Source organism: Sciurus vulgaris, assembly GCF_902686455.1.
Source record: "Sciurus vulgaris genome assembly, chromosome: 3".
Lineage (NCBI taxonomy): Eukaryota > Metazoa > Chordata > Mammalia > Rodentia > Sciuridae > Sciurus > Sciurus vulgaris.
In genome coordinates, this window is record NC_136463.1 from 178,925,039 (window position 1) to 178,950,245 (window position 25,207).

Here is a 25,207-nt window from a genome sequence, read left to right on the forward strand (position 1 = left end):
GAGGTGAACAGTTATATAGCCCTCATGGCATGTGGCCCATGGCAAAATAGTAGGTAATAGTCTTTTAAATGAAATTATGTCCGTTTCAGAGATTATTTGAAATAAAAGGAAAGTATTATGAATATTTTAAAAATTACCAGTACATAAAGGTGTAAAGATTTTTATATCATTAATTTGCAGTAGCCCTTTATAAATTTGGTGGATGTTCTGTTCACCCATTCAAATCTTGGCCATCCTTCAGAGCCTAAATTATAACCCACTTTCCTGCTGCAGTCTAAGGTCCCCCTTCACTCTTAGTTTTCAATGATTACTGACTTATACTATTTTGAGATATTGCTATAGAGTTATGTTACATAGTTATTAAACTTATGAATTACTGATTCACTTTTCACCAGAGAAACCAGTATTATCTATCAAACCAGATTGTGAATTTGTCAGGTTCTGAAGCAATTTATGATATATCCTAGTATCTTCCTCCAAAATCTAAAAGGGTTTTGAATTTATGTAGGTTGAACCTTCTGAAATTGCCTAAATTTGATCATTTTAAAAATTTTATTTATTTGTTTTTTATTTACACAGAGTGCATTTTCATTCATTGTATACAAATGGGGTACAACTTTTCATTTCTATGGTTGTGCACGATGCAGATTCATACCATGTGTATAATGTGATGATGTCTGTCTCATTCCACCATATTTCGTATCCCCACCCTCTGACCCCTTGCATTTCCCTTGATCTATAAAAAAGGCAATTTCTTATGGTTTAGCTTTGTAATAGTTGTTCTAGAAATAAATGTAAAATGAGTGAGATTATATTTAAAATTACAAATTCTTATTTGAAAAATAGATTGACTATATGTGTGCACTCAGAAATAAACATGGGTATCTAATATACATATTTATAGAATATATATGAAGTAATCTAGAACTGAGTACTGAGTTTTAATTGTTTGAGGAGATGAGGCATTCAGCTGCAAAAAGCTCTGTTCAGGGGCTTCTAGACATGATTTCTTTCTTTTTATTTTTTTTAAGAAACAGAGATGACCACCATTATTCCAGGAAAATAATTGTAACAGATAACATCATAAATCACTAGCTCTCTCATGGTGATACCTATATCAAATTATTTTTGTGGAATTGTACATTTGTTGATAAAATTGTTCTGGAAAATACTATTAGGGTGGGGTAATCTTTCTTTCGAGTGTTTATAATAAGCCCACGCTGTTCTAAACATTTCAAATCTATGAACTCCATGAATGTTTTCCTCCATCCTGTAATTATATGTAATATAATTATTATATGTAATATAATTATCTTCATTTTTAAGATGAGCAAATTGAGGCAAGAAAGGGAAAGTCATTTTTTAAAGCTCAGACAACTGAAATGATTTAGCCTATTGTCAAATTCAGACGGTCTGGCTTCCATGCTTTACAATACCATACAGAATCAGTAGGACATATTTATCTCAAAAATTAGATTAAATTAAAAAACCTTCACTTTCAAGATGCATCGCATCTGGTGAACACTTTACAATTTGAAGTTCCAGAGTTGAAAAAATATACCTAACTCTTGAAAATCTACAGTTTTAGGTCTCATGAGAAATTCAAAACCATTTTGAATTATAGTGCCACAGTTTCTTGAATTAAAAACTAAAATTTATAGCACTGACTCTTGAATAGGTAATTTATAAGAGAAGAAAGAATAATAGCTCCTATATAACACATATAATTAAGAGCCCTTAATTCAATAGACAGTTTTTGGTTTTTTTTTTTTTTTTTTTTTTGGTTATGAATGAATGCATGTGTTATGGTTTGGATCTTAAATGTCCCCAGACGCCATGTGTTGGTCACAAGTCCGTGGTGCTACCAGGAGACGGTGGAGCTCTTGGATAGTGGGGCCTAGTAGAAGGAACTTAGGTCATTGGGGATGAGCCCTTGAAGGGGTCCCTGGGACTCCAGCCCCGCCCACCCCATTTCTCTCTGTCTCTGTGTCTGCTTCCTGGTTACACTGAGGTCAGAAGCCTCCTCCACCTGACACCCTATTGTTGTACCTCATCACAGGCTCAAGAAACAACAGAGCCAAGTGACCATGGACCAAAACCGCTGAATTTATGAGCCAAAATAAGTCTTTCCTCATTTTAAGTTATTTATCTTAGGTATTTTGTTACAGATAAGGGAAGCTGACTAAGAGCCTGCAAATATTTTAATAAAGTCTTTTTTAATGCTACTTTTCTACAATGACCACATGTTTTCTAGTGCAGACATATATTAATTTTTTAATACTTTAAAACTAGGAAGTTAGATAAAATTCATATAAGCAGAGATGAATAAGGCTTATTAACTGTGTATAATAGTCAACAAATTGATACATACATGTGTGCATATATATACACACACATATGCAAGTATATAATGTATATGGCATACACATACATAATATATACATGTATAATATATAATAATTTAGTAACAGAATTTGTCTTAATTAACGTCTCTAAGACTTTTTAAAATTAGAGTATTTTTCCAATAAATGAAATAAGCCAGTGTGATTTCCTTTAAGTCTGAATGAGAGGAAGCATATTCTCTCCTGGAAATCAGCATCAAATTGTGACAGAAGCATTAGTGGGCAATCAGGATCTTGGGTATTTTGCTTTGTTTCTGGATCTTAGTTGGATTGGCTAGAAAAGTGAAGTAGTTAAATTAGATGGTGTTTTTGTCATTCAAGCAACAACTTTCTGTAAGTATCTTTCTAATTTTATTTATTTATTATGCTTTCATTAGTGCATGATGGTCATACTAATATTGGGGCTCATTTTGACATAATCACACAAGCACGGAAGATAATTTGCAGGATTACTTGACAACTCTGTATTCTAGGTGATGCAATTCTGCCTCTTTAATAAGTTAAGCATACCTTGGTTTTTTTGAAAACATCAAAAGGAAGACAGCCATGACATTTTCATAAATACAACTTGTGAATTTAATACATTAAATGAAGTCATTCAAACCTAGGACACCGCCCACCCCCTCCAGGGAGATCTAGGAAGCTGCCGTCTCTGGCTAAATTGGGAAGAGTTACCTTGGGACAAGGGTGAAGGTGGTATGACAATGCTGGTTTATAATTTTCAGGTTATGCTTTTGTGGAGTAATTGATGGCTTTGACCATTTCCATGACTTACAGTTTTTTAAGTGTCATTAGGGATTATTTGGGAAAACAAACCATGGGTCATTTTGTTGTTTGCTTTGGTTGCTTAGACTTTAGAAAAAGCACTTGAAAGAGAGCATTCAAGTTCAACTCCTGAGAGGAAAGTGGAGTCACTCAGGTTACCTTCTTACAGGCCGTGATGGAGCCACCCAGGCTGCTTCCTGTGCCACCGCTGCCACTGCCCTGCTGCGCCTCCGACACCTCGCACATCAGTGTTGACTCCAAGCTGCTGCTTGTGTCCCAAACACAAAAGAGAACACATTCCAGTGAGTCATCTGCTTAGAGAGGCAGAATGAAAGAGGCATGATATGATTTATCAAAAACCATCTTTTCCGATTGCATCCAACACTGCCAGTCCTCCTGCTGAAACTGACGTTTCTTTGTTGGGCACAATTTCTGGGCTGGCCTCGTGTGAATACAAAACTGCACCCAGTGCCCTCTGCTGTGCTTAGCTGGACACAATCGCATCTGCCCGACTCGCAGCAGTGGTGCCAACTTTTCATAAGCAAGCAGCTTGAAAGCCCAAATAAAGTCTTTTCACTCATCATATTAATTCAGCTCTCCCAGTACCAACATGTCAGAAAACACTCATCTAATTTTTTTTTTTTTTTTTTTTTTTAAACAAGGGTAAAACGTAATTTTCACTGGGATGCTGCATGGTACTTGGACTTCAGCAAACACAGCCCGTCCCTTGACACCTCGTGGCTGGAGACTGTTCCCTGGAGAGTCACACTCCTCCTCCCACCGCTGTGAGCGCTTGGTGGTTTTGACCGTGCACAGTACTGCACACATACGTTGAAGACTTAAAATTAAATCTACATCCTCAAGAAGTGTTAAAGATTGAAATGATTAACATACCTGCTTTTCATGATATGCCAGGAAATTGAAAATTAAGGCTTATTTTAATACCAAAAAACCCTCTGAGTCACTTAAGTACTTCTAATTATTTTTTCTTCTGAAAATATGACAATATGGAATTTAAAATGTACTGATCTGAAGCCATAGTTTTGGCCACCTAAAACATGTATTCATTAAAATACATTTTTGGAATATAATTGAATAGTTTTATAGGTAATTTTCAACCCAAGATGTAGACTTTTTTCCTCTAGAAATGGATCAGTTAAATAATGTATTTCAACTACCACCTGACTCCCGTGTTTCCAACTCTGAGTCAGTTTTTATCACACTGTGCCTGAGTGTAGTCTGTTGGAATTTCTGTTATTAAGTACTATGAAAGACATTTTTAAAATGACTACTGATAGTGCTGTTTAACAGGTCATAGAATCAGGCAAAAAGTGCACAGAATAATTCAGGAAAAATCCATTTTGTTTAAAGTTTTCATGCATTATTTTCTGAGTAATTGTCACTCTGTGGACTAGAATATATCTAAAGTCAATGAACGGATCACACCCACGTCATCCTTGCTGATGTGGGTGAAGAGCAAAAGAAGTAGAGGGAGAGGAAGAGGGAAAGGAAATGTGAATGGGAAGAAGAAAGAATAATGAAGAGGAGGGATGGACAAGGAGGGAGGAAAGAGGAAGGAAGGAAGGAGGGAGGGAAAGACCGAGAGGAATCTGAATCTATCTCCTGGCTCTAGGTCCCTAGCTACTATGTACCTAGCCTTTTGGGGTTCAGTCTCTTCATTATAAGTGACATGTGTGGACTGAAATTTGCATTTCTTTCCTAACTCTGGAAGTCACTGGCAAAATATCCTAGAGGGCCTGAGTTTTCAGTCCCTGAAAGTTCAGGGTTCCCACAATGTGGGGTCCATCACCTTCTGAGCAGTCATTTAAGTGTGACTTCATCTCAAACCCAACTGTAGATGTCCCTCCAAGGAGGTATCACTATTGGATTCCAAATTACTAACATGTGGAGGATATAACTGTAGACTAAGCTAATTTTGCCCATGATAACTGGGCCTGTAAGTCAAGGAGATAACTTATATTCCTTCTAGGAGTCAGCCAAGCCCTGTGTGCAGATCTCAGATCCAGGAAGACAGCTCTTGTTGCTATTGTGTACCCAGGCAGCTCTGGTGAGCTAGTGGCTCAGATCACTTCCATCCAGATCATTCTAGGACATTCTAGAAGTTAGTGGATCGCTTTCATCCAGACCAGAGTCAGGACATTTCCAGTGTCTTTTTACAGGACTAGGGACCCTGGAGTGGGACACGGGCAGGCTGACAAATTATGTTTGGGAAAACTGCAGGCTGCTCATTCCTGATCCCTTACAGGAGACACAAAACTTCAGGAATCTCTAACTGCTCTGGAGGGGGAATCACATCTGACCTGGACAGAGCTGATTAGGTCCCAAATCAGTGGACAATGTAAACCTAAAGAAAAGCAAAAGAGCAGTCTTGAAAATTATTTAGTTGCCCAGCAAGCACATTTTATGACTTTAGATGGAGCACTAGATACATTACTTTTCACCCACCCAAAAGTTGAAAACTGCTGAGCTCATCTAGTAGAAGGAAGAAATGTCAGGTCTACCCAGAGTCCTCCTGTTTTCCTGCTGGGAGACTCTAGTTGGAAATGAAGGTGCAGACAGGAGTGTGAAAGTTCTGGTGCTTTCTGCAGGGCTCACTGCATTCATTCTAATGCTAAACCTGTATAACTTTAATAAATAAATAAAACAATGCATATTCCCACCGATCTATTTGCACATGGTTGTGAGAATTAAATGGGGGAGCAGAGTCACATGACAAGACTAAAATCAGTGTGCTACTTAATGACAAGCCTTATGCAATTCCACTGCACCATGGAGAGCAGCGACATCTTCTCATCTCCAGAACCACTACCTGTCACTTTCCTGATGTTTAGTACCCCCAAATGTGTAGAGAGGCTTTTATCTTAAATCGTGCTCTAGATGTGAAATTTCAGTAGGTGACTTTACAACTTGGCCCAATCTCTTCCTGACAATGAAAGTTAAGAATTTTTGCAGAGATGCTGTCCCAGGTCTCCAGAGAGGTAGATTTGCTGCTCCAGGATGAGGTGGTGACATGAACATTATGCATTTATTAAAATGAAATCAAACTGACATTAAAAGAACTGTTGTCAAGGTGCCAGATAGCCCTATAACTTGCTGCTAATGGGTAAGGTAGCAAATCCTTCCTCGGGCCGCATTCCTTTGATTTTGATAAGGGTTGACAATATTTATTAAGCACATCCTTTCAGACTCCTTTCATCCTGCAACTGTTAAATGTGTTTCAGTGAGAAGGTGAGTAAAGGGGGAAAGAAGACACAAAGGCAGACAGTGAAGTAGTGACTTTAAACCAGTCTTCTATAAAGCAGCCTTCTTTACTGACAAATGTCACATCTGAGGAGAGGAAGTGCTGAGTTGCCACTGTACCACACCATCAATAATTCACGCAGGTGAATAAGTGGGTCACCTGCAACCATGAAAATGGTTCAGGGAACTTTCAGATTTCCACAGAGAAAGAAGTGCCCAGTAACTGGAAACTGAGTTGTTTAAATATCACTACTCAAAACTTGGCCCATGAACCAGCACCAATGATGTTTCTCGGGAGCTTGTGGCTCAGGTTCCACCCCAGGGCTACTGAATGAGAATGTGCATTTTTATATTCACTTCAGGTGATTCATACGGCCACCTCAAATTTGAGAGTCACTTCTCTGACACAGTGAATTGAATACGCATTCACATTTCCTCTTGGGCCTTTCTTGTTAGTTCTTTTAGGGACATTCTTCCTAACCCTCCTTCCTTCCTCCTTGATAATTCCCGCTCTATCCTTTGGGTCTCAGATTATAAATTATTTTTGATGCCTCCTTCCTCCCTGGTTCTTGCCAAGGTGACCTCTACTCCAAAGCCCCCTGCACATGCAAATACACCTCCACTCCCACCTCTGCCCCGGTCCTACCCAACCCAAGAAGTGAGACAGGTGCTGTCCTTGTGTGTTCCAGCAGCATCCTGAGCACACATCCTATTATAGCACCTGTCAAAAGGCATAAAGATGTGTAATATTTGTCTGTCTCTCCCTCAAGGCTGTACATTTTGGAAGCACAAGGAATCTTTGAGGACCTAGAATGGTGCTGGGCAGTGATAGATAATTAACAAGCATCTATTGATGTGTTTATTTTTCTATCATTCTGAGCATCCTGCTTAACTTTAAAAGATCAGGCACAAACAAGTGTCTGAATCCAATGCTTAATTTGCTGCAGTAGTGACAGATGGTGAGATAAGCCATGTCTGAGATGATAATTTAAAGAATTTCCCAGGGTAGTTCTAATGGAAAAGGATCCTGCTGTTATTATTGCTAAAATGTCAAGTAAACACAGTGTAAAGTTAAACAATTTTAATAGAATCTAAAAGACAAGCTTTGCTCTTATCTTCTCACCCTTAAAGAGTGCTTCTGGTGAAATGTAGTTATTATCTTCCATTTGATTGTCTCAATCCTATCAAGGGTATCTGCCCTTGAGCTTCATACCAAATCTCTTAATCTCAACACTGGAAAAAATAAAAACTCACATCTATTAGAAGAGATCTTGAACAAGGACTTGAGATACTCTCATTAAAATCGATTTCATAACATACTGCAGCCAAGAATTTAGAGGATTTTAAAATATGCCTTTGCATAGTTCACTCTAGCGAACGTCCTTATTTTAACCTCGTCCAAAGGGATTTATTTATCTGTTATTTGGAGCTCAGGGGCTTAGGTCCATCTTTCAAAAACTGATTTGTTTTAAAACTCTCCTGTTGTATTAGTATCTACTGTTTTCATGGACTGACCAATCTAGGACAGACTTTTCCTAAACCAAGCTTTAGTTGAGTTACTGTTAGCTCTCTTCTCCATTGTGCTTGCAACTTGGTCTGCTGAGTCCGTTATCAATGCTAAATCAGTTTAGCAAGATTCTGCCCCCACGTGACCCGTCCTATCTGAGCAACTTCCTCAACCCCTGCCCTTGATAGTTGAGTCCTTGGCCTATCTTTAGCAAGAATCTGTAAGTCCAGATTCCCCCATCCTTGCTATCTCCTCTTAGTGATTTATTTATCTGCTGACCCTCTCTCTTTGCCTGTGGGCTGTAAATCCCACTTGCCCATGTTCTGTGGGGTGGAGCTTAGTTCTACACTGATGTCTGTTTCCCTACCGTGGCAGCTTGCATGAAATCTGTCTTACCATCTTTAACAAGTATCTGGTGCAAAATTTTGATTTTACACTGTGTACTTTTCTGGTTTCAAATATCTCCCAGGCAAGAAGTTTATATGTCCTTTATTTTTAATTTTTGTTCTTTTGCTTCTGTACTCAGACTTTTCTAGGTTGGAGATGACATGTCATCTATGAAAATTAAATTTTTTACTAACTTATTGATGGCTAAAAGACTTACAAAGTCTGTATTAATTTTGGAAGATTTTAGTAAATGTATCAGCAAGAATAGCAGGTCAAACCTTGAAAGTATTTAAAAACCATCATTATGTACCCTGTTTCAATATTTAAAGGTGAATGAGTAACCATTGAATAAATTCCAGATTTTTGATCTCCTACAACAGCAAAATAAAAATAACAATAATAGCAATGGTATACAGTGGCCAGCCTTTTTCTTCCCAAACAACAACAAAACACCCTGCTCTCTGCTTTTATTATAATGTTTCAAAGAAAGGACATTGAAACAATGTAATAAAATTATATGTATAATCTAAGAATGAAGGGTATTTCTTTTTAAAGAAAAAAATAGTTGCCAAAATTGCTATCACTTTTGTCCTCAGATCAGTGATAAAGTTGTTGCAGACCTGAGTTTGTGAAATACTTGTAAATGACAATTAAAAAAATATAAAGTGTATTCACTATTAGTCATAAAATCAGTGGTCATTCTAAGCAGAACACATGATCTCAAATCAGCTCTACTACAATTCAATCTACACACACAAAAAAGATGCAAAACAAAGGCATAATAGAACATTGTTACTTCATTTGGGATATAGTTTGTAAACACCAACTGCTGGTAAATTTCTTATTTTTGGCACTAGTTGTGCTGAAATTTTTTTATACTGAAAATGATCTTGAATATTGTTTAATTAAGGCTTTTTTTTAATTATGAAACTCTAAATCTATCAGATATATCCAGTGAAATGTGAAACCACTATCTTAAACAGATACTATGGGAAATAACTAGATTACAATAGAAAAGATAGTCAAGTACTAAACTCCCTAATTTAAAGAAAAAGACTGCACTTTCAAACATAATGTTATTAGTGATTGTATACATAATATAACATTCGTTGCAGAATTTTATCTGTGTCAGATACTGTGATTTGCATATATTACAATATACTCATGAATCACCTCTAGTAAGGAGGTGATAGCAGGTGATGTTCTGATGGGTTTAGTCATTAATATACAATTATTACCTTTTATCTTAGAAAGTTCTCCTATAATCTCAGGCTTCAACAAGATCTCCCTCAAATAATTCTGATACTATTAATACTTGTTCAGAAAGCAGATTAAACCGGAGAGCATGATGGCTAAGCTGTTTTTCCTCCTTTTGTTAATGAGGACTACAGGAAAATTTTTCCAACATGTGCCCTACCCCTCCCTGGAGAGTGTCAAAGCATTATTTTATTGTGAGAAAGCAAGTCACATAACTGTGTCTCAATTTTGCATGACTATGTGAATACCATTAGATGCTTTCTACAGAAATATTTATCCCTAAAGTTCTTTCTTTCTTTTACAAAAGTTTCATGTATATATTTGTGGTTAAAACATACTGTGCTTGTCACTGTAATCGGCTGTATCAGGCTTTAGTTCAGATACAACTTAGAATAAATGTTAGAGTTACCACCTCATCTCCCTTCTGTTTTTGCTCTTCCATCAACCCACATGGGCAGGTGGCTCAGGCTGTTATATATATAATTCTGCATATCACTTCCAATAGCAATTATCATCATTTAGTGCATCTTAGCACTGTATGGTGGGTTTTATGTGATGCTTTTATTGTGCCAACTTTATAGATGAGAAGTTAAGTATTAAAAAGGTTAATATCTAATCCCAGGTTAGACTACAGTGGAATAACAGACGGATCTGATCTGCTGCTCACACTACATCAAGCTACTTTCCAATGTGACCTCCATATTTCCTCTAATTCTTTGCTTCTATAACCACACCATCTAAATGAGTTTAAATGTAGCCTGTTTCTGGTGCTTTGGGGTTTAAGAAATTAGGCTTAAGTTTCCTTTTTGCTACTTACTACATGTGAAATTGAACTTGTTCCTTAAACCTTAGTTTCCTCAACTATAAAATGCTAGTGATAATAGGAGATTTGTCATGGAGTGTCCTGGTGGTTACATGGCATTTCCCGTAAAGCTGTAAGTAGCTCAGTACCCAAGTAAGCAGTCAATAGTAAACTGAGAAAAAATTAGTTCCTTCCTTTACACTTAATTTAAACTAAGCCCTGTTAATATATTTATTTCTAAGGGTCCCCTTATTAGGTTTCAGCACATTTCGATAAGTTAAATGTAATGCATAGACTTTTTGAATAAATGCATACATACTTACCCTAGTGACATTGCTTTTCTCCTTACTGAGACCTGGGTTCCCAAAATATACCCTATAAAAATTTCTGTATCTTTGCTGGCACTTGACTATCATGAAGTTATCAAATGAAGAATATCAAAGACTTCTTGAAGTCTAACAAAACACAAGAAAATACTTTCAGACAAAGACTGTTCAGGAGCACAGTTTTATGTCCATTCACTTGGGAACATACCAAGATGATTAAAGAAAAGCTCTAAAGTTTTCAAAAGATTCATTTGGCATCAGTGAAAACCTGAATTGAAACAGTTTCCAGGAGAAAGCAGTTGTACTGCTAAAATGCTACTTTAATGAGCAACAATTTAATAAGATGACTTCAAAAATAGAGAATTTTTTTTTAGACATCTTTATGCATTTATTTTTTTCCTTCTGTGTTTCTGGTTGCCCTCTAATTGCCTGGCAAATCCTTTCTTCCAGAGACCCAGAAGTTAGGCTTCTCTGGAGCTCTGCTTCCCTCAGAAGTAAGACATCACACCCCAGAACAAAGGGAAAGCTCTTGGAGGGAAGACACAGGATGGGAGTTGAGCTTGTAAAACAGGAGAGGTAAGAGATGTGTTTGCCAAGAACACAGGCAAGCCCCATCCTCATGTGCCTGGTGATTTCCGTGTGGAGTATGGATTTTAAGAAATTTTTGAGTCAGTAAGTGAAGAAATGAATTTTGTTGATCTCTCAAACGTTATGGTATTCTTTTGGTCAAAATAATGTATATTTCATCCATTGTTTCTTGGAGTGTAAATCCTGGCTTTTCTGGGGAATTATCTGGCTAGGCTTTTTAAGGCTCTTATCCACGCAAGCCTGTTACCCATCAATGCCTTTTAATGGGAATCTATTCAGAGGATAGAAACAAAAATGAAGACATACGCATTATTATTAATAATTGAAAAACACCCTGAAAGTTAACCATAATGTGTACATGGATGGAGTTAGGATGCAGAAATGAAGATGACTCCCTTTTACCCAAAAATACATCATGGAAGATGTGCTCCTGGTAAAAGAACACAGTTGAAGACAAAATATTACCCTGCCTAACTATCAACATAGGTGGCCTCTTTTCACATGAAAGGCTGGTCCAGTCCTTCTGTGCTTAAAAGCTTGCAGTAGTGACATATTTTGGCCCAGCAAAATTGTAAGCCCTTGAGATACACAACCCAGCTCATCTGCCTGGGCTCCCTGTGGTCTCTGACACTCTTGTCTCCTCTGCATTCCTTCTCAGTCTCTTCACTCTGACCTTCCTGGGCTTTTGCTCTCCTAGAACAAGCCAAGCATACATGGCTACTGTTTAGAGTTTCCCCATATGTTGTCCCTGCCAGAACCCACTTTGCTGGAGATCTGCACATCTCACTTTTTACTCCCCGCAGGTCTTTCTCAAGTACCACCTTTTCAGTGATACCTCTTCCCCTGACTAGAGTTTCTGCAATTGCTCTTTAGTCCTTCCTGTCTCTAGATTCCCAACATCTCCTACCCTGCGCATTTTCTCAGTATCCATATGATGAGTTTCATAGAATGTGTTAACTTCCTATGTCTATGATTACATTCCTTTCCTCCCTGTCCCCACTGCTTACAGGTGGTAAACTACATGAATGCAGCTATCTTTGCCGAGTTTTGATATATTCCCCTTCCAAGAATATTGCCTAGCAGAGTAGGAGTTCAGTAAACACTTCTCGAGTCAATGAGTTCATTAAAGTATTAGTCCTACAAAGTTTCATATGCATAGAAACATGACAATATGAACAGTGGTCACGTGGGGGTGATGGGTTTATTTGTAATATTTTCTTTACTGTTCCTTGTCATATTTCCTGTACATTTAGTATATATAATTTTTTGGCCAGAGAATGTTCTCTATTTTAAAATGGGTGACAGAAAGATCTCTGGAAATTTGGTGCTTGTGAACGAATGAAGAAATGCAAAATTCTATTGGTTTTATAGCTCTAAGGAATTTCTCTAGTTAGTAAATAACTTTTTCCTTTCAAATCACATGGAGTTTGTAACCTTCACATATATGAGATTGCTTTAGTGAGAAGTTCTCATGGGTCCTAGGGAGGTGACAGACATTTCAGCCAGCACAGTGAAAGTGGACCAATGTGACTGGACCCAACAGAGGTTACCTTAAACCAGAGGCAGCCTCCATGGCAAAAGCTTCAGGTGTCTGAGAAGAACATTAGCAGCTGCCTGTGAGCTGTCCCTTGCTTCCCTTATGTTTCTGGGGATACAGCTTTTGAAGAATATTTTAACTGTCCGTGTAGATAACTGATGAAATGAATTGAGCTGGGACAACCCTGTGCAGCACCTCACTAGTTTTGGGTAATGAGACTTAGATCAGGAGCTGAAGCTCATGGAGTCTGCCGGCTGAAGTTTCTGGCACAGTAGTAAAGGTTATGATCATTCCATAAACACAGATCCCCTTGGAAGGAGAACCTTCTGATCCATAAGAACTAAAATTAATGACTGAAGTTTCTGAAGCCAAAACTAATGGCTTCATTTTTCCTTAACAACTTTAATGGATTCAAGAATTTTATTGAACTCTTTATTGGGTACGTTAAAGTATTTTTTTTAAAATATGCAAGCCAGGAGGAAGATTTTGAAGAAGCACTACAACAATCTCAACATGTTGGAATGGACCTGAAGAATACTCCTTAAGTCAGGTTTGGGGGATAACCTTGGTCAGGTGATTCCTGCTAGCAGGCATTTTGGCACTTATATTAGTATTTAATGATCAATTCTGCAAAATGTACTCGGGAGTTGCTATTATTACAGTTGTAGATCATTTCCACATGGTGCAAGTAACTCAGTTCCTTAATTAAATGAAAATCAATGCATTTCCATTTTATGACTTTAAAAAGTGCAGCTTGTTAAATGTCAAAAAATTATAAATAAAAATAGAATAAGCTTAAAATAGAGGCAGTTTTATATCAAAAGCACAGCAAAGAGAATATAACAGGACTCACAAACTGGGAACCATATCAGGCTGCACAGTATTAAAATATTTAAATATTTTATCTGCCCACACTTGGAAACTGGAAGAATGCAATCCCGTCTCCCCCCAAAAAAACTTAGTTTCTGTCTTCTCTGGAACCAACAGTAAACCAGGCTGCCCTGGGCAGTAATTGGTGAACTTGGGACCTCTCTAAAGCATGCCTTCTGAGCCTGCTATCCTGGTTTTCATTATAAGTATTGGCCTGGAAAATATTTGATTATGTGACCCCAGATACAAACATCCAGAACATATTTTTCATTTCAGATTTTCCTCCCTGGAATTTTCAAGTTTTTGTTTTTGCCTTTTGGTTTTCTTTTTTGGGAGACTTTATTTGTTTAGAGCAGTTTCAGGTTCACAGGAAACTTGAGAGGAATGTACAGAAGGGTCCCATGTATGCCCTGCCCCCGCCACACACCGCCTCCCTGTGGCCAACATTTCCCCCTGGAGTGCTTTATTACTGGCATTGGTCAACTACGCACTGACACACGGTAATCACCAACATCCACAGTCTGCATCAAGGTTAACGTTCAAGCTGTATGTTCTATGGGTTTGGAGAAATAAATAATGCCATGTATCTATCATTATAGTATCTGCAGGGTATTCTCATCACCCTAAAGATCCCTCTGTGCTCCGCCTATTTGACCCTCCTCAAACCACCCTCACATTTTCAGAATTGCATTAACTATTCCATGAGTTAGTTTTGTTCTCAGAATATTTCAAAATTTATGTTGCATTTTGAAACGAAACACACAAGGTCTGCCAGCTGGTCAGTTCTCCATAAATGTGCCTGGGACGAGGATGACCTCACTTAAAAAAAAAAAAAAAAATCTTATGACATTTCTTTAAGTAAGTCATGTAAAAATAAAGACGATCTTTTAATTTTGATTTCCTACTTTAGGAGATGAGGGTCTATGGTCCTGAGATACAAGTTTTAGGGAACGTATCTGAGATATCAGGTAGATAGAAACAGTATACACCATAAGTGGAACTTTCATACTTTTAAAATCAATAAAAAATTCATGTAAGTTATAATTGCAATATTTGAAACCAGTGGAATGAAGGAAGCCACAATGGATAAGAACATCCACACATTAAACCCATGAGGAGATTAGCAGAAAATTTAAATAGGTCAGCATTTCAACACTTCTTCTGCTATGTGGTATAGTAAACATACCACGGTGTGCTGGAAGTACAGGACTTGAATTGGGGTCCCAACTCTGTCATTTTCATCATTTTGATCTTGGGAAAATTACTTAATATTCCTGAGCTCTGGGTTCTTCATCTGTTAAATAAAACCATTCAGTGGATAATATCTACAAAAGTCACTGTTGCTGAATCTCAGTAAATAGTAATAAACACAGTTAATCAAGCATCTGCTTCCTGCCACTCATTGTGACAGGATCTCACATTTGTCACTTCAAATCTTCACAGCATCATGGCGAGGCAGGTGCCCCTAGCTTATTACAGGCATCAGAAGATGGAAGACTTGGCACCTTCTCAGAGTAACAGTTAATCAAGAGGCTTCTCTGGGGTCCAAACCGAGATGGACCTGTGCTGCCTGTGCCCTTTCCCAGATGCTCTGCCATCTTCACACTTCTGTCACATGCCATCTGTGAACCGGTTTTCCTATGGGCCCTCCCACGGGATTTGGACAGTGAGATCTACAGAGAGCAATGCAAGCCTGGGTGAGGGTTGGTATGAGAAGATCTCTCCATGGCTGCAACAGGCTTATCGCTTCATTTTGAGTGAACAGGGCTACTGGGGTCATGGGGGGGGGGGGTATGAGCAAACACTGCCAGGCCTGGGCTTCCATGAAAATGGAATAGAAAATCATATTCCTTTTATGATTTGAGGCATGAGGAAAGCTCTGCCTGAGTACAAATTTCTGTCACCTGTTCACCTTGATGTTGAAAACCCTATTATGGTCTTGCAGTCATTCAAGATGGAAGAGGATAGCAGGGTCCTGAAGGGATGGGGCACAGAAGGGGTGAAATGGAACAGTGAAGAAGAGGTCTGGTACGAAAGAACTGGGCACCAGGAACCTGTGTCAAAGGTCAAAGCCTTAGGGAGAGCACCCCAGGAGGCTCATAGGATGCTGGAAGGAAAAAGGAGGCTCTGATCACAACTTGGCTTTTTAATCCCCTGGACCCCACACCCCACAACCAACCTGGATTCCTGCGAGTGTCTCCTGGCAGGCAGGGCAGCAGAGAGGCAGGTAGGAGAGTTTGGTTCAACTACCCACATGGCTGATGGAGAGGACCACACCCACCATAAAGGAGTTACAAACACCAGCAGATTTGGAGAGGAAGCAAGAGAGGAAAGGGTGGGGAAAAAAAGAAACAGCAGTTTTAGTATCATTTAAGAGGAATGACACAGATTCACAGTAGGCTGTCTTCTAAAAGAGCACAAAAATAGCTAAATGGTGAGTTTGCAACAATTTTATTTTACTTTTTAAACTCAGAATAGGGTTCAAAGATTACAGATGTTTTTCAGTGGCATCTGTCTTGGATTATGCTAAATTTATGTTTGTGATTGAGCTTCACACCTTTAAAGCATCAAAAGCAATTTACATTTTGCAGGTAAGAATTCAGGGCCTTTGGACCTGTTACATGTATATCTGCAGGTGAGGAACACACTTTGTGTTTCTCAAGTTTAATGTTTTAGGAGAGAATAGCTAAGCAACAGATCCAGCTTCACTGAAGGCTTTGTAAATAAGATTTCTGCCCTATATATGCACCAAGGCATGCTATAATTCCCTTTTCAGTGCAAATCAACAGTATATCACTTCAAATCTCAAAGGATGTAAAGTTACTATAAGTATGGAAAAAAATAGTATCTGTAAGTCGATCTATTTATCTATCATCATCATCATTATCATCATCATTTATAAGCAAAGAGTAAAAAAGAAGCAGTGAAATAATCTTTCCATCTCATTGTCCAGTGACCACTGGCAAATCATTAGAATACAATAACATTTTACTGTCTGAAGATAGCAGAGAAGAAAAAAGGTAGGACATTGTTAGAGTCATCAAAGCAAAAAATACCAGGTGTAGAGAAAGGAAGGTAGCAACAGATATGAATGAGCAACCACGTGGTCATGTGAGATCTCCATTCTAAACCACTAACTAAGGCCTATAATTCTTTTGAAAGGTATTGCACATTTACTCCTAGAAAGTGCACATTTATTTGTAACATTGTAAATGTCTTCCTTTTTCTAAGTTTCACTTTTTGTTTGTGACTCATGAAACTATAGTTTATCAAAATGCTTTGATTTGTATTCAGCAAACATTCTAAATTCATGGATTAGGTCTAAATAATAAATTTATCTGCAGATTATTTTGTATTTCTAGATACACAATCAAATGAATTGGAAAATGCTGACAGTTTTAGTTTCTTTTTTTTAAATATATATAAACTTTTTGTTCTTGTTATTGCTTTACAGTGGTGGCTGGAATATTCAGGAAATGTTGAATCATTAATGTAAAAATCCTTAAATTTTTACCACTATGTACTATTTGCTGTAGTATTTTTGTTTGATTGTTTTTTACAGATACTGTTTACTAAGTTAAGGAAGTTCTTGTCTCCTACTTTAAAAATTTTTTCTAGTGCTTCTATTCTATTACTTATGATAGAATATTATATTTTATCCAGTGCCTTTCTGGATTTATCAAAAAAAAACATAATTTTCTCCTTTAGATTGTTAATATGATTGATTGTAATAATTAATTTCATCAAGCCAGGCTTAAGGGTGTTCATCTTCTTTTATTTGCCAGGTGAGTTTGTGTTGAATTATTCGTTTTATTTAATCATTGGCACAACTCTCCAGAGGTGCTATCTGGGAGTACAGCACTTTTGCTGGAAGACTTTCAATCAAATAATTAAGTCTTTTTTTCTTTTTGGTACCAGGGATTGAAACTAAAGGCTTTTAACCATGGAGCCATATCCCCTTTGAGATGAGGTCTCTGAGGTCTCATCACGTTTTTTATAGCCTCCCTGAGTTGCTAAGCCTGGCTTCCAACATGTGATCCTCCTGCCTCAGCCTCCAGAGCTGCTGGAATTACAGGCATGCAGCACCATGTCTGGCTAAATATTTAATCTTTATAAACTTTTCATGGCTTCTATTTCTTCTTGGGTCACTTAGGTAAGTTATGGTTTTACTTGAAATTATCTGTTTTATTGAAACTTGGTTTTTGTATTGAAATAATACTTCTATAATATTGTAATTTTGTAGTATCTATAGTGATGTTCATTTTTTAAATTCCTACAATTGTGTTTTTGTTCTATTAAATTAAGTATATCAGGGATAATTTGTTTTGCTTTTTTAAGGAAGAATTTGATTAATTTGTCCTCTTTGGTCTATATTTCCTTCCTAATGTATTAATTTCTGTTCTTATTATTTCTTTTTTTCACCATCTTTAGGGATATTTTGTTGTTTTGCTAGTGTTCACTGTATCATCGTTAGTCTATTTTTTTAAAAAAATGCACCCATTTACATTTTTATCTTAAAGTGGTTTTACCTGGAGTCTATAAATTTTGAAATGTGCCATTTTTATTACCCTTATAACTATTGTATAAATTTCATTACAGATTTTTAGGTGCATGTGCATTTGAAATTGTATTTTAATTTTTTATATGGAAACTTTTAATTTATGTTTGTTGATTTTTGGTTGAGTTGCTTTGTGCTCATGTTACATGTCCTGCATGCCATTCATGTTTGGTCTTGGTATAAAATTGCTTTATAACCCAGTATGGATGGTCCATTTCTGTAAACCTTACATGTATTTGGCAATTTGGGGTTGTAATATCCAATTTATGCATATTAAATTATGTTGATTGTGATGTTCAGATAGTTCTAAGTCTACATTGATTTTTTTCTTTTTTTGGATAATTTCTTCTTGTTTCAATTTTTTTGGGGGGGATAATTTCTTTTTGTTTCCATTTTCACTGATTGAATTTTGAGGCAATTTTGTTGGGTGAGTACAAATATTACCATTGCCTTTTATTTAATTTTTCTTGACACTGTGGGGCATTATTAATATTGTTTATACAACCAGTACTTGCTTAGACTTAATTATTATTTAAAACATTCTTTACATTTTATTTGTTCTGTATTGCAGACCTCACATCTGAGATTGCTCTCCTTCTGCTTGGAGTAAATCTCCTATAATTTCATTTAATAAGAAGTATTGCTCTTGGTGTTTGCATGAATATGTATTCATCCTTGCAAGATATTTTCACTGAATATAGATCTAAACTGGAAATTATTTTTCCTTTGGCACATTGGAGATGCTGGTAGCCTCTTGTTGCTTTTGTGATACTAGGAGTCAGTGTGATTGTTACGTTTGAAGGTTTGTGTCTTTTTTACTGATTGCTTTTTAACAATCTTCTGTTATCATTGGTGGTATGAGGATATTGAGCTGGTAATTCCTTATTATCTTATCTATTTAATTATTTTAGTAAGTTTAAAAATATTTTATTACCCATTTTAGTCACTTTCAGCAATGAGTGGTAATGGAAACAACAACATGAACAGAAATTACTGCACAGGTGGAGCATCCTTTACCAGAAATGCTTAGCACCAGAAGACCTTTGGCTTTGGATGTTTTTAGAGTTTAAAATGTTTGCATATGCATAATGAGCTATCTCAGTGGTGGGACCCAGGTCTACACACAGATTAGATCTGGGTTTTGTGTGTACATAGCCTGAAGGTAGTTTCTTACAATATTTTTAGGGTGCTTGTTCTCTGACTCCCACCTGTCACATGCAGTCAGGTGAATTTTCTACTTGGGTGTCATACCAGTGCTCCAAAAGTGTGGGATTTCAAAGTATTTTGGATTATAGTATATTGTTTGGGTTAGGAATGCTCAGCCTGTGTATCACCCTTAGAAGTTCAATTAAACCATCTTCATTTTTTAATGAAGATCATAACTAAGATGAACATGTAGTTTACAGTTTTCATAGTGGACCTGATTTAAAATCATTTTCTGAACTGTACCTCAAAAACAAATACCCAACAGAGTAGGTGTCCTGATTTTTAGTTTAAACAAATGCAGTATTCTCAGACACTTAGTCCGCAATCTGTTTCTGGAAAGCAGCACACTTCAGAGGAAGATTATCTCTGTAAATACGTCAAAATGCTCAGGCATTTGTGAGTTATTGATAAGCTTATCAAGTCTTAATTTCATGTTAAAAATTCAACATAACAATATTCTGTCATTGTGTGTGCAGACTTAATTTTCCAGAAAGAGTTCAGGTAAGTGGTCTTGTCCTCACCCTTCAGTCAAATTCACTTAAAAAAAAGAGCAACTTAAAATTGATCAGATTTTAGAAAGAAACCCAAAAATAAAGGAAAGTATCAAACATCTCCCTTCTCTTCTCTCACATGAATTCATTCAATTAAAGAGAAGGAAATTATTTAAATTGTTAATAAGGAGGCAAAATGCAAACCATCATTTCAATCCTAAACTCTAAGCACTGAGCTTACAAAGGTCAAAGTATTCTTTCTGCATTTTCCACTTCATGGAAAAAAGCATGTGAGCCAAGTCAACATTTAAAATATTCTCATCAAGAATATTAGGCACATTTTCCAGTAATTTTTTTATATGAGAAGGAAAACTTTTAGTTAAAAATAATAACAATTTCTTTGAAGCAGTACTTCAGGTTTTGCAATAAGCAATATTACTAACAAAATAGTATCTTTGCACAATTTGTAAGTAAATCATTTTAAAGCCAATTACCTATTTAAATATTATCTAACCTACCTAAGAAACATATTCTTAAAAGATACTATAGCAACTTTTCCCTGCCTCTCTTTTTATTTATTTTTGTTTAATTAATTCCATAATACAAGTGCACTTCTCAGGCACCACTGGGTATTTGACTGCATTTTTTCACACGTTAATCTCAATCACTGTGGCATTGCTGACACAGTTTTCTTATCTTGTTCATAACCTAATCTGTTTTCTTTCAGAAGATGAAAATAAAGGCTCAGAAACGGGGCTGTCTGAAGGTTAGCAAGGAATACCCTTTCCATTCACCCAGTAGTACTCATTCCTGAGATGGAACTTGGTGGAATAAGACTCTTTTGCTTCTTGAAGGTAGACAATGAGAATAAAGTAAGTGGAACACGGATTCTTACACAGTCACACTTGAGTGCAGCTCTTACTAATAGAAGCCTCAAGTATTAGGCTCCATTGGAATCAAAACAACAAAAGAAAGTTGCTCACTAAAATGATCATCAAATGCATGTGACATAAATATGCATTTCAGGTTTCTTAACTGTATAATTCCCAGCCAAGGTTCAAAGAATCTTGGTTTGTTCTGGGAAATTGCATCTCATCCTTCCCAGGGGAAGCCGGGCACAGGTTTTTACAGAGGCTGAGCAGATGAACGCGTTCCCACATTATTAGGACAACATAGCCCTTGGCTCAGCAGGTTTCACTGCTGCCTCATTAGATGCCACTGAGAAAGTGAACCGAGGGCAGAAAGTGGCAAATCCAGCCAAGCGATTATGTAGAGACTTCTGGGCTTAGTCCTTAAAACAGTTGTTTTCTTATTTATCGAATGTTCATGGGTGCTATGAACATATTTCTGAGAGAAACCCCGTGTACATTTTTTTTTGCAAATTGTAACTGCAAATAGGCGATGGAGCTTCTATGTGACATAGGAGAAGGGAACACAGAAATAGCCCAGTATTGAAGAGCCATTATTAATTGGTGGTCAGGGAGGAAACTCAGCAGGCCACCATGTATTGAGCCAGTTTCTAGGTAGAACGGAACAGAATGCATCCCATGCAGAAAAGAGTTGTGGTTAGAAAGTTTTCCCATCTGAAGGATTAATGAAGCCAAGATGTGTCAACCAAGAGAACAAGATTCTCTCTCTTTTTTTTTTTTTTTCCAAACCTACTATGAGATAAGATCACTCACTTATATATGTACTTTCGTTGTGTCTACACTAGTTTCCCGAGGAATCTGGTGTACATTTCTCAAATGCAGCACCATCCCAATTGTGACAGAACTCGAAGCAAGAACTGGTAGAGTTTGGATCTTAGGTGTCCCCAAAAGCCCAGGGGTTTAAAGGTTTTTGTCCTCAGAAAGGTGCTTTTGGGAGGTGGGGAAGCCTTGAAGGGGTGACTTCGTGGGAGGTCCAAAGATCATTGTGGGTGTGCTCTTGAAGTGGACTGTGGGACCTTCATTTCTTCTTCTTCTTCTCTTTCTGGTCATGAGGTGAGCAGTTTCGCTGTGCCACATGGTTGCACCATGATGTGCTGCCACAAGCTCAGAGCAACAGCGCCAACTAATCATGGACTAAAATCTTTAAAACTGGAGCCAAAATAAACCTCTTCTCTAAAGTTGATTATCTCAGTTATTCATTATAGTAACTGAAAACTGACTACCACAGGAGGCAAGAGCAAGCTTTGTTTATCTTAGTATTCCTGATGACTACTGTCTGATTTCTTGAATGGCTGAATGCTCTATGGCTTCAACCACAATTACAAGTTTAAGAGACGGCAACGACAAGTAGTCATAGTAACATGTCCTAGAGCTTCTTGTCATGGGTTCAAATTTACTCCCGAGTTTTTCACTTTCTGAAGCAAAGTTTTCTACAAATAACACAAGCATTTATTTTTTCCTGAAATATGAGATCAAAATGAGATTTCTTTGTAATAATTTGTTAACAGCTCCCATCAGCAAATTTATTAGCACAATAGGCAGAAAGATCTAATCCTTCTATGTGATCATAGAAATCTGTGTGCACATTCATTCTCTTAATCCTCAACCCATGACTAACTGAGCCTCAAACATGGTGCAGGTTACTCAAGATACTGCAATGAATGAGCAGACAAAAATCCCAGTCTTCATGAGGTTATGTTGTATTGGATGAGACAGACAAAAATAGCCATATTATAGAACATACCAAAGAGAAGGAAAATAACATTTAATATTACTCTTCATGATAAGTATTTTCACATGGGTTGTCTAGTTCTCTCTGTACACAAATAATGAGAACTAGGTCAGGGATAAATATTCATGATAATTAAATAATTTTGTCAAAGTCACATAATAGGCACAGAAGATGATATAAAACCCAAGTTTTTCAATCCCACGCCTTGGTGTTTTTCCATTACAAAGCACCATTGTATTGTACAGCCCAAAAGTACATTGAATGATCCCAAAGAGCTGTGTGTTGACTATTGTGGGAAGAAAACATGTAGGTAATCTGAGATTAAAGTGTATCTCAATGTTTTAGGGTTTCCCACTCCTAGCTGCACACAAAGCAGGATGCACTTGGTGAGAACAAAATGAAGCAGCTGGGTAATTAGTGATGGAACACCTGTTATTCTCCTTTTCTGTTTTTTTATTATTAAAATTGCTTTAGGAAGATTTAGAGCCCATTGAACCCACTGCAGATACTTTTTTCTTTTCTTTCCCCCCCTCTCACCCTGGCCTATCAGTGCCAGAAGGGAGAGGTATCATTTTTGGAGCAAAGCTGCGGAACAGAGCTAGGAGACAGCGCATGAGTCTGATCCTTCACAATTTGTGTCTCGGAAATAAACACAGAGATTCTATTAAGTGGTCACAGAAGGGCAGTGGTTGCTTTTACTAGGTTGATTAATTATAATTTTTAAAGAGAGAAGAAAGTCACCAGGTAAGAAAGGCGTTGAGTTTTAAATAGTGGGATTTTATTTTTGCTTTGTTTTTGTCTTGATTTTGTGCCAAGGTTTCACAGCCTGCTGCAGAAAGTGCAAACCTGATGTGAAAAACGCCAGGAACACAAGAGCACGTGGAGCTTCGTGGAGCTAACGATGACTGAGCTGCTTGCCAAAGGTCAGGAGCGCATGGCAGAGTGGACACCATGTACAGACTCATTTCCTCAGTGGCTGGGCTAACACAACCGGGAGGATCGAGCAATTATCCCCTGAATTTAATCAGTGCTGCTGTTCAATGCCGACCATCCATTCAGACAACTCCTATTTATTGTCGAAACTGTCCACTAACTATATTCTTCACTCTCCTGTCTCCTTTTCAGACCTCACTGGGATAAATGAAGTCCACATGGAGGGAAGTCAGATCACTGTGATTGGATTCTGTTCTTTACAGTCCTGTGTGATTTTATTCCATGCAGAGAGATCAACTGGAGGTGGTTAAAGTGGCCAGAGGTGGGAAGAACCAGAGGCAGGTGTTAGGACACAGCTGAGGAGCTGTGAAAGGTCAGAGTCTGAGAGGCTGACCCCCACTGCAGATTCCAGAGAGAGAACCCGGCCCACCAGAAAATTCATAAAAATATCAACAGATTCAAAATTCAGTAAGGACAGAAGGGGGAGTGAGAAGAGGATAGCCACTCTTACTTGGCATGCCTCCCATGCTTTCAGCCTAGATTCACATTCCCCTTCCAGCCCTCTTTCCCCAGCTAGCTTCGGGATGGAAGGCCCAGCCACCTGCCATGTAGATGCTTTGTGTCCATCTCAGATTCAACTCCCTCCCCTCATCTGCTTTTCCCTTGGGGTTTGCAGCTCACTTTTGTCATTAAAATCAACTTGAATGATCTAAACTAAAGAAAATTTGGATTGGCCATTGAATCCTTTCCCCCTCACCCTAAATATTTAAGGAATGACCAAATCCCCCCAGTTTGACTCTCTAAATATGCCTGGGATCTCACCTCCTTTTTTGGACTCTTACTATCATGGAAAGAATTAAATCCTTCTTCATATGCCAGCGATGAAGAAACCAGGGCTGGAGGCATGCTGTACAGCCTGGGAGATGGAGCAAAACGTGGGCCCCAGTGAAAGAGTTAAGGAGACTTGAGTCACGACACCTGTAGTCAAGGAGAGAGGCCAGGATGAAGCCTGCACTCCACTCGGCTTGTGGGTCAGGAGAGTCACTGAGTGGGGTGGGGATCATGGTCATCTGTGTTGTTAACCTAGCTACAGTTCATCTTCTCAAATCCTCCTGACAGGAGGGGCTTCCCAAGGCAGTCACAGGGGTTAAGGTCCTAGTCTCCCACAGAGACTGGGAGATAGGACCGCTATGTCCCTTGCTGTCTATACTTCAAGTAGATGGTTCCCAGATCCTTCAGAAAGTTTGCAGAACTGACAAGAAGCTTTCAAAAGGAGTATTATCTCAAAAGGTCAGAGAAAAGAAATAACAAATACAAGTTTTCTAAAGAAATTGCTCTAAGAAAAGGGTGTGTGGGTCTAGAGTTAGGAAGAAGCCTGTCTAAATGTTGGCCAGAAGAGGAACAAGCCATGGCCATCTTGGTCAGTGGACGACAGGGGCTTCCCCACCTCCCATGCCCACGTCTCTCCACAGGGAACCTGAGACCTTGCCTGTGTGCCACCACTGCTGTGCCACTCCTTTCTCCATATGATGTCTTTAAAATTTCCCTCCAGGCCAACTTGATGTTTGTTGATGGCCTCCAGGAATGTGGTCTGGTATGAGGAGTCTGGAAAGGGAGGTGCCTCGCCCTTGGTGACCTGCCTTGCCCTTGGCTGCC

The 25,207-nt window shown here is 38.0% G+C and overlaps 1 protein-coding gene across 7 annotated transcripts in view; it reads right to left on the reverse strand.

Annotated features, from left to right (window-relative positions):
- Nucleotides 1-25,207, reverse strand: part of SPHKAP (SPHK1 interactor, AKAP domain containing) — a 155,909-nt gene that overhangs the window by 114,970 nt on the left and 15,732 nt on the right. For 3 of the 7 annotated variants that reach the window (XM_079135157.1, XM_079135152.1, XM_079135156.1), the window contains exons 2-3: nt 15,882-15,960; nt 3,327-3,435 (exon numbers count right to left, since the gene is read on the reverse strand). In XM_079135157.1, the coding sequence (XP_078991283.1) occupies nt 3,327-3,435; nt 15,882-15,960 (188 nt within the window). The remainder of the gene's footprint in view (nt 1-3,326; nt 3,436-15,881; nt 15,961-25,207) is intronic. The other 4 variants (XM_079135158.1, XM_079135155.1, XM_079135153.1 and 1 more) reach the window with 3 other exon arrangements.